General features: G+C 39.9%; 1 protein-coding gene across 1 annotated transcript in view; it reads left to right on the forward strand.

Annotated features, from left to right (window-relative positions):
• Window positions 1–13,319, forward strand: part of ITPR2 (inositol 1,4,5-trisphosphate receptor type 2) — a 252,357-nt gene that overhangs the window by 54,301 nt on the left and 184,737 nt on the right. The window contains exon 10 of the mRNA XM_034062808.1: window positions 10,325–10,369. Coding sequence (XP_033918699.1) covers window positions 10,325–10,369 — 45 coding nt within the window. The remainder of the gene's footprint in view (window positions 1–10,324; window positions 10,370–13,319) is intronic.

Raw genomic sequence — 13,319 nt, forward strand, 5'->3', positions numbered from 1 at the left:
AGCAGTCTTTTAGAAAAAGTTCTGTAGAAGATTCTGGTTTTTTAGCCCTGGTTACAGCAAAATGACCCAAGTTATTTTGAAGCTTTATATTTATAAAGAGAGGTTGTAAGGTTGGGTGAAAAATTGAACGCTTCGAAGTAACAAAGACTTTCCCAGTTTTATTTTTTCAAAGTCTTTTCAGTGCATATACCACACGTAGAATACACCAAAATCTATCAGTGTATGGGAGCGAGCTGCAATTTACTGGAACAGCCTTTCAAAAGCTGCAGGTTGGGACCCCACAGCTGTGCCTTTCTCATGAACACACCTAACCTTTTCAATATTCTAATCGCCAGGATCAAAGTCTCTTTGAACTGAGTATCAGCTTATCAATTGTGCTGAACCTAACATACACCTTTGCTGTTCTCCATGTGCATAGCAGCTCCAATTCTGTGATTTTTTTAAACTGGATAATCTGTACCAAAACTATTAACACTTGGCTGTGTGAGGATGTTAAACATGTGTGCCCATGCATACAAGAAATGCAGATATGTCTGTTGTTTCATATGAAATTCCCCACATGAAATAGATATTGCTAAATAACTGCAAAAATATGTGTGCAAATATCAAATCACTCGGTAGTTTGAGATATTGCAGTAGACAATATATAAGCCACATTATGTTGCTTGTGAAACATTGTGGACATATACATAATCACAGTGCAGAATTTTAAGGAAAAATCTGTGATGATTCTGTCTTGTTTAGTTGAATAGACTAAACTAGAATTACTGGATACCTTGGGCAAGATAAGACAGTACATGTGATGAGGTAATTGTCTTTAACACTGAGTTAACTGCTGTACTGAGTTCAGATGATGCAGGTAAGATGCAGCCTTAATGTTTATGTTCTGTGATACTATAAAACTGTGGCCATAAACAAGGGTTCAGATTATTATTGTGTCTTCCGAGGTTGTGCATACATTACTGATGTTGCTCCAAAAGGTAATCTGTGCTCTGAAGTTCTTCTAGATGAATGAGAAAAGTAAGAGCAGGCTGGCCAATGCAGTAGGTTAAAACAATGAGCTCACATGTGATGACAGAAGCAGACATACTTTTTCTTACTTGTAGTGTGCTTCTACACCAGATTGTTGTTCATATGAAAGCCCTCATTGAGTAAAGCTCTTAGGAGTTGCTTTATCCTTGAAGTCAGTGGAGCATGAGCATTTATGTATTCAGATGTCAAGGGTGTCTCAAATACTTACCTGATGGGTTTGGACTTCCTATAACAGTTTTCACTTGTGCAGCCACCACTTGGACTTCTTTGACCATTGTAGGACTGAAGTCTCCACAACAGCCACTCTCAACTTCTACATATGAATATACTTCAGAAATGGCTTGTGCAGTATGATTGGAGTGGCGAAATCTTTAGCACATATTCTGGTGATGGACAAGTCAGAGAGATAATGCTGTCCACTGGTGAGGTGCTTTGGGCAGAAGCGTCAATCTGATGTGCATCCCTAATGCATGTCCCACTGGAAAACTCTGGCTTCCTTATGGAGTTTGCTTTCGTCTTTCTGCGAGAGTGAAAGTGCAGGCTATAAGCAATAAAATGGATCAACTCTGATCAAAGGTTTGTTTTAAACTCTTTTGTTAAAATCCCACGTGGAACATACTTCCATCTTTGGGATTGTTTTACTACTAGATGCTCAGTGGTTTTCTTTTGAAGGTAGGAATAATTGAAACCAGTTAGCCTGAGCAGCACAGGATTGCATGTGCACGAGGTGAAATGATGATTATATGAATATTCTAAACTGATCAGGAAGAACTGATCCAACCCACCAAGGCTGTAATTCAATGATAAAGTATTTCAGTGGCAATGTAGACTTGGAGAAATATGTTTCCACAAGTATTTGATTGTGGTCCTGTGAAACAAAGTGCTGTCCCTGAGGTGGTGTTGGTGTGGACATCAGTATCCAGGGAAGAGGGACTAATGCCTTAAACAAGGTCATTTTAAACTAGACAAAGCACCAGGGGCACAAGTGGTTGGCATGGGTTAACAGGAACTGCTGAAATCAGCATCAAAGGGCCTTACCTTGTTGCACTGTCAGCTGAATTTTGCCCCATAGTGGTGTAAACCACTTGCTGAGAGCTCTTAAATCAGTGGTCAATAAATGTTACTCATATTTCTCTAGTCTTTCTTTAATAATTTCTTCCCATATTACCTCACTGTACTTTTGTACCAAAACAGACCAAGCTTCTTTTCAGAGAAGCTTATGTACATCATTCACTTTAAATTGAGAACTGCTGTTAGTCTCAGTTTACATTCTTTTAAATGGATTTCTGCATGCCTCAGTATTAAAAATATTATCTGCCATATGATATATATCAGTATAATATGTCTTCATCTGGGTGGACAGAGCTATACTCTATAATAAATTTAATCCTGTTCTAATAATCTCATGATTTGGGTCATAGTGAAGATAGTTGAGTGCATGTTTAAGTTAATATTGACAGAACATAATCCTCTCCTGCCTTCTGAATAGGCCAAAGTAAAGAAGAGGAACTTCTGGCTGCAAGAATAGAAAAGAAAGAATTTCTTGAGATTTTAAGAAGGATTACCTTTGTGCGAGTAATAGAATCTGCAGCGTTAGCTGGGATTGAAAAGAAATGGAAGAGGGAAATAAGTTCTTAAACTTGAGGCTATAAATCAGGTTTAACCTCTTGGGGCCCTGGAGAAACTTTTTTGTAGTTTTATGGACCTACTTTTCCTTCACCTTCTTAAACTGCCATGGACAGTGGAGTGCTGGATAGGATGTTTTATTAAGGCAACTGAGATTCAATATTTAAAGACTGTAATTTAAGCCTTTTGATATCCAGTTTTCAGAAACTGGAACTACCAACAGAGATCTTTTGTGTTCAGGAAGCAAAAAGAGACCACTGTTTGCCAGTGTTATTTTTGGGGGTTGTTATTTCTTACAGAAGAAAATTGTTCATCCACTGATCATACAGCTCATGCAGAGGAGGAGAGCACAGTGATAAATGCTCTGTGGTTCCTTCTGGCATTAGGAACAGTATGGCAAATAACTAGATATAAATGGCCTTGTTTAACTGAGGTGTGCAGCCTTTTGCTCAAGGGTAGCAGTTTGTAAACCGAAGAAGGTACCAGGAGATGGCAGCATCCACCAAGGCCTTCACACATCTGCTCACATTTAATTTGTTGGTACTGTGAGACCTCCTTACCTGGAGGCTGCTTCCAAGTCTTCCATTTGAGTCTTTTTTCCCCCCCAGTCTCTTCATTAAATGTTAATACAGAAATTTGATTAGTTTCTGACTGTTTGGCTCAGTGATTAAAGGTTCTTGTAAGAACAAGGGCTTGCCAAGGTGGCAGGGTGAACTTGGCACTGTAAGCCTTATTTCTATTTTTCATTGTCTCATAGGAAGAGTGTGGTTTTGGTTTAAAGCTCTATAAGCAGTGAAGAGTAATTTACAGCTATGCATGAAGTGAAAGAGATCCAGAGACTAGAGGAGAAGGATGGATTACTGATTTACAGAGCCTGTCTGACCTGTTCTGGAGACTTGGAGGTAGCTTCTTGAAGTGACCGGGTTAGAACCTGTCCATTTAACAAAGCTCTGAGCTAGATTTTTTTAGAATCTTGAGAATGAACCTAATTTGTCTTGACTTTGGTGAAAGTTGGGAGCAACATTTGCACATGTTGGTGTGCAGATGCCTTCAGAAATCTTGGAGGAAGGGTTTTTTTCCCCAGCCAGCTCATTTTGCAGTAGTGATCTGTGAGATTTTTCAGCTAGGCTTTGTCAGTCCTGTCTGAAGTTGGCTGTGTTTGAGAGGTGTTTGTATGCATACAAGCTTTAGGAGGGAGGGGAGTGTGAAGCCATTAATGCAACATACATTGTCATTTAGTTATTATAAGGACTGCTTCTGTTATTAACAATACATCAACTGCTGTTATTGCATTTGGTGTGTTCCAAAACAGCAAATGTAGACGTGCAATCTGTTCTTTAATGCATTTTTTTAGTTTGTTGTACAAGATAACTTGAGAAGCTTTTATTCAATTATATTTGTGCCTCTTTATTTTTGATGCTTGATGGAGGTTTAGAAGGCTTCCCTCATTTGTTTTTATTGTTATTGGGGATTTTTTGTGTGTGTGGTGTTTTGTTTGCTTGTTTCAATGGTAGAAAATTCAGTAATGTCTAAACCATTCATCCCTCATTATTTCTGGGAGGACCACTGAGGTACTATTGTCAAGAGTATAACCCATAGAGATGAGGATGTTTTTTCATATAGCGCATCTTGGCATGGAGCCGCTGATGCTTATACTGAGGTTATAGCCCAGTGTTCAGGTTAGGCTAAAGGAAGCCTTAAGATATTTTTCTTTCTTTTGACTTCCTCTGCAGAACGAGATATTGCTGTGTGGGACTGAGCAACAGGTGTCAGTGGGTAATGAGGTTCTCTGCCTTGGATCACAGTAGAAGCAAAGGGATTTCCCAATCACCATCCTCTCCTGGCCAAACTAACACAGAGCTACAAGTTGCAGCAGCTCCAGCTTATGCTGGTGCTATGGGGCCTTTAAATCAGTAGTGATTTAGGCATACCAAAGTACTGGCCTGCTGTTGCTTATACAGGAGCCATCACAATGACCTATAATATATATATGTATACACATATATATAAAATGCTATCAAAATGACCTACCCTTTCTTCTTACGACAAGGGTGAATGGAACAGGAAGATGTGAGAGCTGATTCTCATTCCTGGTTTTGACTAGCAGATGGTTCCCCCATGCAGGGATGTCTGTCCCTGTCCACCTCACACTGCTTGTGCTAGATGGTGAGGCTGAAGCAGACAAAAAGGTTCAGGTCTCCTAGTGCTCCCTGGAAGCTCATCTGACCTGCTACAACACAGCCTGTAAGCAAAGCAGCAAAACACAGTACTGAGATAAAAGGCCTTTAAAGATTTTTAAGCTTTCTGCAGATGTTTATCAGGAACTTTGTGCCAGTGCTGTGGCAGAGTTTAATGGGATTTAGCGTGGTAAAGTCATAGCCAGTCCTTCTCCAACAAGTTAATAAGATGGCAAAAGTCCTTTGAATACCACTAAAGTCTTTGAAATTGTGCAGAATTGGATTTATTGAAAGCTAATCAGTATGATATTAACAAAGAACAAAGCAAGTCAAATGAAGATGAAAGATTTGAGAAGTGGATTTTCTTTTTTCGTTTGTGCTGGCTTTTTTCCCCCCAAAATACTTGCCCTTGTTGAGATTTGGGTAACAGGCTTTGTGTTAACAGGCTGGTTTTCAAATGAAGTGGGAACTGTTTACGTGTGCTGAATTAGATCCTTTTATTCCTTCTCTGTCAGGGTTTCCTTCTTAAATGCAGATTTTAACCAAGTTGTTAAAATGCTCATTTAGCCAAAATTTGGCAATCTAATTCTTTCTCTGATGAGATAGTTTAAATATTTTTTTTTACCTAGTTAACAAAATTTGATTAAAATCAGCATGGGTGTTTCTTTCCCCAAACTCCTCTTTCTCCTTCTTAATTGAGTGTCCAAAAATAGCCTCTTTTGGTACTCTTCATGCATTATAAGTGTGAAATTCATAGAGTCATAGAATGGTTTGGGTTGGAAGGGACCTTAAACACCACTTAGTTCCACTCCCCTGCAGGGACATCTTTTACTAGACCAGGTTGCTTGAAGCCCCGTCCAGCCTATCTTTGAACACTGCCAGGGATGGGGCATCTACAACTTTTTTGGGCATTGTATTCCACCTAATCTAATCCCCCCTCTTTCAGTTTAATGCCATTCCCTGTTGTCCTGTCACTACATGCTCATGTAAAAATTCCCTCTCCAGATTTCTTGTACTCCTGTAGTTTGCTCCTATAAGGTCTGTCTGGAGCTTTCTCTTCTCCAGGCTGAACCACCACAACTCTCTCAGCCTGTCTCCATAGGAGAGGTTCTCCAGCCCTCTCATCATCTTTGTGGCCCTCCTCTGGACCCATTAAAGCAGGTCCATGTCCTTCTTATGCTGGAGTCCTCTGAGCTGGATGCACTACTCCAGGAGGGGTTCCACAAGAGTGGAGTAGGAGGGGAGGATCATCTCCCTCGACCTGCTGGTCACACTCCTTTTGATGCAGCCCAGAACATAATTGGCTTTCTGGGCTGTGAGGGCACACTGCTGGCTCATGTTTGTCTGCAGCTTTTGGACTGTAAAGCCTATCTTACTATGTGAAGATGCAAAAATAAAGTTAAAGCCAGGAGCACCTCCTGTATGAAGACAGGCTGAGAAAGTTGGGGCTGTTCAGCCTGGAGAAAAGAAGGCTGCATGGAGACCTCATAGCAGCCTTCCAGTATCTGAAGGGGGCCTATAGGGATGCTGAGGAGGGACTCTTCATTAAGAACTGTAGTGACAGGACAAGAGGTACAGGTTAAAACTTAAACAGCGGAAGTTACATTGGATATACGGAAGAAATTCTTTACTATAAGGGTGATGGGTCACTGGAGTGGGTTGCCCAAGGAAGTTGTGAATGCTCCATCCCTGGCGTTCAAGGCCAGGTTGGACAGAGCCTTGGGTGACATGGTTTAGTGTGAGGTGTCCCTGCCCATGGCAGGGGTGTTGGAATTAGATGATCTTAAGGTCCTTTCCAACCCTAACTATTCTATGATTCTATGGTGCTATGATGTGAAAGAAAAGTTGATGCGGTAACCCCATTTTCTGGAATGTAGGAGATTTTATGCTGGAGTTTGTGTAGAGCTGGGTCAGGGTTCATATGTGTAAGCAACTGAAAAAGGTGAAGTGTCTGTGGTGTCGTAAATCATTATCATTGGGGCTGTGAGAGCTGATTGCCTTCGGTTTGCCCAACTGCAAAATCCCCACCTATCAGCTGTCCCACCAGGTGATGAAGGATGAGCACAACTGCTATCAGGTGGTGAGTTCAGCACTTCACTGGTGTGAGTTCTTCTTTGTCCCTCTCTAGTGGTTCTCTACTAATGAGGTCTGTGTTACTTGATGTAGACTGCACCTTCCTTATGGCCGTACACCATTTCCCGTTTACTCAGGTGATTAGGTTGTATGGCCTTACATAATGGGTGAGTGTTGGGGTATTATGGACTCATGAGCTTGCCATAACATGAAATTATTTAAGTGTCTTTGATATTGCTTAGTTTTCAGCCATGAGGAAGCTGAACCATCATTTTGTCATACCTTTTTCTTTCCCAGCCCTAGAAAGGTAAACGTGTCTGTATGCAAGTTGTTGGAAAAAAACAAGAAGCAGAGGATTAGGATTTCTGGTTTATTCTGCATTGGAAAAGAAGCTGTTAGAGACATAGTCTAAAAAAATAAGATAATGAAGCTATTACAATAATGATTTGTATAAGCACGGTTGCTTGAGCTCTGCAGTTTACAATGCATCATGTTCTTACTATATATTAACTGCATGCACCTTCCAGTGGGGTTCTACAGAAATATTCAGTACTTTATTTAAGATACACTTAAGTAGTAGCATTTTCATTGCAACTTCAACACAGCCAATGGCACAAAAAAGCTTGAACACTGTTGAGCTTTAGTGGGTCCCACTTTAGTGTAGAATTCTTGCTTTTGAAACACCTGCAAAGAATTTTACTTGAATTCACTAGCAACAAGGGGAAAAAAAACTATTTTCAGGCTTTCTTTTTGGCTTTGGAGGCTTATTGAAGAGCATGGAGGTAATCTTACATAAACTGGAAAAAGCAATAGGTTTCTGAGTGTCAGTATGGTCACTGTGTTCTTAGCTCATTCTGCTGTACTTGGATGTTGAAAAGGACTTGGAACAGGGGTAATACAACATACAACACTATGTGATTTATGCCCCTCTACCTGGAGTATGGGTTAATAGCTAATAGTCTGATTTTCAGAGATGCTCAGTACCAACAACCTTAGCTGAAATGAAAGTGGCAGCTGCTCAGCACAGCTGAAAATGGGGCCATGAACATCAGCCCTAGAACTGCATTCCGTTGTGTTTCTGGTTTAATGTCAGCATCTCAGAACTTCATTTAAACAGCATCTTTTTAGTTTTGTTATTTCTGTTACAGTAGGGCAAGAAAAAACATCAGTAAGGATGTACTTCATTTTTCATTTGAGCCTTCTGTCTCACTCAGCCTCAGTCCACAAGTGAACTATTTTGGAAATCTGAGGGCAATCTGTTTAGTCATTTTGAAAGCAGGCAGAAGTGGTGTGGGAGAGAGGTTTTCCTAGCTTCTCCTGGTTTTGCTATATTGCTTCTTTTATTCTTTTAAGCATCATTATATTGAAAGCAAACAGCAGAATTCAGGGCTCAATTTGTACTAGGTGGGCAACTGTATTCACTCAGGCTCTTCAGTGAAGCACTATACCTTCAGTCCGTTTGAAGATCTTGTCCTCAGTGCATGCTTCTCTATGCTTAGTCTAGCGACAAACCTGAGATAACCAGACTTTTTCCTCATGTGCTTCCTCATGTGTTTCCTCAAGGTAGCACAGAATTTAGCCTTTCTGTACCTTCTCTGCACCTGTGCTGAAAGGCCACTATGTGTAGCTGTGACTGTGGAGCACTGCCTGATAATTTTTGCTGGTTCTTGATGGAACCAAAGGTAGAGACCTCAGCTTGGCTGATTAGAATGGGCAAGCAGAGTTATTTTAAGGTGTAACAAGTATAATGCTGAAAGAAGTGTGAGAAATCAAAACTATATGAAAACAGTTATCATATATGTATGCATATATGTATGTATAATTTCTAGTTGTCGGTTGTTCAGTGTTTGTCTCCCATTCCTGTTGCTGGCACTTGGAGCTAGGAGGCTGTGAAAGAGTGTAATGGAAGAGCAAAATGCAAGATTTGGGATAGGTACAAATGCAGGGATGCAAGCCGGCTCTCTGAATTAGGTCTGTGATGGTAACACAGTGATTGAAGCCAATACTGAAATAAAGACAGGAGAATAAACCTTTGGTCATTTCCATATTAGCACATCAAGTCATGACACAGAGGGGAAGGTATTTTCAGCAGTTTTAGGGATACCTAAAAGTTTTCCTCCTTTCATCACGCTCACGAAGCAGGGAGGAACTGGCTTTTTTTGGGGTAAAGGGACAAAAATTATACATTATTAATAAAAACCTTACAAACTTCATAAAACCTCTCCACAGTAGTTGTCTGTGTAATGTTATATGTATGGTGATGTGATATTGAGAAGTTTTACTGGGGTTTGTTCAGCTTGCAATTCACTTCTGGCTCTCCCACACTGGCCAAATTCAAGCCAAGAAAATGACTGTACTTATTATAAAATGTACACATGCTGTCATTGCTTAAGAACTAAATTACATTATATAACTAATAATTTCACCTCAGCATTTCCAGTGCTTTGACGGCATATCCTGTGTCAGGGAATATGGTAAATATTGAGGCAAAATTGTTTCATTATGTAAGTCAAATCTTGAAGGGTTTCATATGCAGCCAGTGTGTGGGTGTATGTGTGTTTGTTTATTTGAGTATGCATCTGCCTACATAATCCCTCATCTTCTAGTCTACATATTTCCCTTGTCATGAGTAAAATCATATTAACCACTGTTAAATAGTAATACTTTACACTTATTATTATATAGTGTCTTTTATCCAAGTTTCTCATTCTACTTTAGTTATTAATTAATGCTTGATAATGCTGGTATGACATGGAATATATTATCCCCATTAATAATGATTAAACAGACTCACAAGGCAATTAAACACTTGTCTATAGTGGCACTGCCATTGCTGTTTCAAAGCTGTGTTTATTCCAAGTTCACTGTCTTCCTGTAAAATCTCAGTAGACATGAAGCATGTTAACATTATCTCAGTGTATCTGCTTCAGGTCAATGCTGGAAGTGGTTGCTTGTGAATGTGTGGGTGACTGTAACTTGCTGTGTTTAGATTAGTAACTACCTGTGCTTTCTTCATTCTTCTTTCTGGTTTAGGTTATTTGAGGTTCTTCTCTTGAATTAACAAGCTTGTTTGCAAGATGCACTTTTTAAAAGTGAGGACAGAGCCAGTTAAGTCAGTCAGAAATTGACTTCATCATTAGAATCATAGAATCATAGAATAGTTCAGGTTGGAAAGGACCTCAAGATCATCTAGTTCCAACCCCCCTGCCATGGGCAGGGACACCTCACACTAAACCATGTCACACAAATGATAATAAAAGTATAATTCATATATTCTTGTTCTCATACTGGTTCTAAATATTCCACTGTCCTTCTATAGGGTAGCTATATAATACAGAACTGAACCAAATCCTATCCCGCAGTTCTGAAATGTCCAAAAGCTATCAAGACAGTATTTAATTTCTTTTCTTTTCCAGCTTAACCCACACTATCCAGAAGGTAAAAATGAAGGAAAAGCTTTGGTAAGTGGAATTTATATGTTACATATGATCTGGAAAATACTGTGTCTTTAACCCAATACAGCCAAACATATGAAAATCCTTCATAGCTTTCTTTTTGCTTACATGTTACAGCTGCTGAGATTGTTTTCCATGTTCTGTGTAAGCTAGCCTGCAATCAGAAGTGGTATTACAGAATGTTTACCCTTGTGTAAGGCAAATGATGGGAAACTTACTCAAATTCTGCATCAAATTGGCATTAGTTGGATGCTGATCTGCGTGGTGATTGCAGATATGAAATGTACTAGTTCTTCTCAAGTCAGATGTATTAATGGCAAAACCCACCACCCTTTTCAGCAGGGAAAACCAGGGACTAGCAAGTTTGGTTATTTATGTGCCAGTACCAATTCAGAGGTTCTACTTGTGGAAACAAGCTCCCTTGGTGCATGTTTGTCAGTCAAGTATGGCTCTAAATCTAAGAATATGCTGGGACTTTTTTTATTGCCTGAATTGAATTACATGTGAGCAGACATTCAGGCACAGGCTTAGTCTGAGCCCTGCCACCCTTCAGGCAACTGAAGCATGACATCTTCACAAGGATCCAGGCTGTCCTTGCTGCAGTGTGGACAGGTTGGACAAAGGCCTTATGCCCTTTGATAGAAAGCAACAGCCTTTGCCTTGTACTGCATCAAGAGTATGCTAGCTAATTCTAACTAACAAGGCAAGGTCAGACATGTTGTAGTTTATAAGGTGTGAAGGAAGTGGAGTTAAGACCCTGGGGAAACTTTATTGTTACTGAGACAACAAGTAGTCCAAAAAAGAATAATTCCTCCATCAAATTCATGAGATTGCCTTGAAAATGCTGGGACCTTCTTTGAAAAATATCAGTTTAATTTCTTTCTGTTTGCCTTCTGGCTGTTGTTCTTTAAGAGGACACATTTACAAGTCTTCCTGTGCATGGGGAAGAGTTTTTAGTTTTCATGAAATGAAACCCAAGATTCTGACATAATCACATGCCTTCGGGACTGCAATTTTAATAAAAATGGAGACTTTTGTAGGAGTTGGCAACATTGGTTTTCCATCTTGCCGGGTACTTGGTATTAATGGCAATAGAGCAATAACAGCTAAGCTGTCTGGAGAAATGAGAATTCTTTCTCATGAAAATACGAGGTTCCACCAGTTGTTTCTCTTCTGTATTGGAATGACACTTGAAGCCTTTGGAGCTTATGAATGGAAATCAAGAGAAGTTCTAGAATACCTTAGTGAGTAGGGTGCTTGCCTGGAAGTGCTTGGGTTCATGCTCGTGCTCTGTGAACATTAGAGCTTGTCTTGTAGGCATGGATCTGAATAACATTGTCAGTCACATCATGATGGTACTTCTGAATCAAATCTCCAGGTTATTCCCTACTTAAGACACTACAATTTGCAGAGCAATCTCAAAGCATCTAAACTTGTATTCTCTTGGATGAACATGAGAAGAATCACACACCCTGAAATACATCTACTGCTTTCTAAAGTTTCATGGGTGCTCAGCTCAGAAAATCAGACTACAGCTAGTCTGAAGTAAGACCTGTAAACACATGTATAGTGTAGATGTTAAGCTCTAGTCACCAAGGATCCAATCTTATTGTTCCACACTGTACTATTTAGACATAGTGTATGGTTTCTTGTAGGAATTCCAGTTCATCTAAATAGTTAAATATTCCCTGGACTGGATAACGAAAGAAAGCACAAAAGTAACCTGAACATGAGTGTTAAAGGTGACTTCTCTAACAGTTTGGCTTAATCCACCTGGGTATTGGTTTGAACTAAATACCCAGATGAGATAAATCGGATTAGGCAAATACTTCCAATGAAAATTAAATCAAAATTTATTGATGATAAAACTGATGTCCTTGAAAATTTTAGCTTACCCACTAAGCATTTTCTTCTGAAAAATGTTTTGTGAAAGACCTCCTAACAATGTTTGGTAACACCTTCGTGTAAATCTAAGCCTGAAAGCACTTTGAGCATGGTAGAAATCCCTTTGGATTCTTCACCCCCTTATAGTCTTGTTGGAAATAGCATTAGTCAGCAGTGGCTATTTTAAGCCTTCGTTCTGGCCATGAGCAACTGAGCAGAAAAGTTTCACATCCCTGTGCAGGAGTTTCTTTTAAGTTAGAATGATGCCATGGCAGGGGGGTTGGAACTGGTTGATCTTAAGGTCCTTTCCAACCCTAACTATTCTATGATTCTATACAGTATTTTGAATTGCTCCTCAAACATACAAGAATCTTACAATATTTGGAGTGCTTTAATAGCCAGCTGTCAGTCTTGTATCCAATATGCATTTAACATGGAGCACACAGGCTTTCTTTTCTCTGTGGTTTTCATCTAGTGTTTCTTCTGATAGGTGACCACCTGATTAACTGCAAAGGCATCTTCTTTTTCACATTTGAAGCAATTAGTTTTGAAATACTGTCTGCAGAGTAAATCTGCTTTAGAGGGGATGTGGAAATAGACCTGCCCCAGCAAAATTTGAAGTCTGAGTAGCAGAACAATGGGAGATGCATACTTGTATCCTTCCAACTGAAGGAAGAAACAGAGCCTGCAGCCTGTGCTTTGCTTTTCTCTGCTAGTCTTTTGGATAAAAGGGCACCAGCTCCTTATATGTCATCTGAGTTTTAAAGGTGGCAGAGCCATCTGTGTGTTTCATACCAGCCCTTAACTCCTAAATGTGTGATAGGCTTCCTTGTGCATGTTCGCTGCCTGGTTTATAAGTCCTCATCACAGTTGCTTAGGCAACTGAGTGTTAGGAATCAGCAATGGAGGTTTTTCTGTGGTGCAGCAGTGGGCATAGACACCTAGGTTCTGCCTAGGTGCATCTTTTCTGCCTTGCCTTAAGTGACACGAAAGTCTGAAAGGCTTTTGGCTCCATAGAACATAAATATTACTGGAAGTCATTAGGACTTTTGTTCCCAAGCATTACAGTATT

This window comes from Melopsittacus undulatus, chromosome 5 (assembly GCF_012275295.1).
Source record: "Melopsittacus undulatus isolate bMelUnd1 chromosome 5, bMelUnd1.mat.Z, whole genome shotgun sequence".
Classification (NCBI taxonomy): domain Eukaryota; kingdom Metazoa; phylum Chordata; class Aves; order Psittaciformes; family Psittaculidae; genus Melopsittacus; species Melopsittacus undulatus.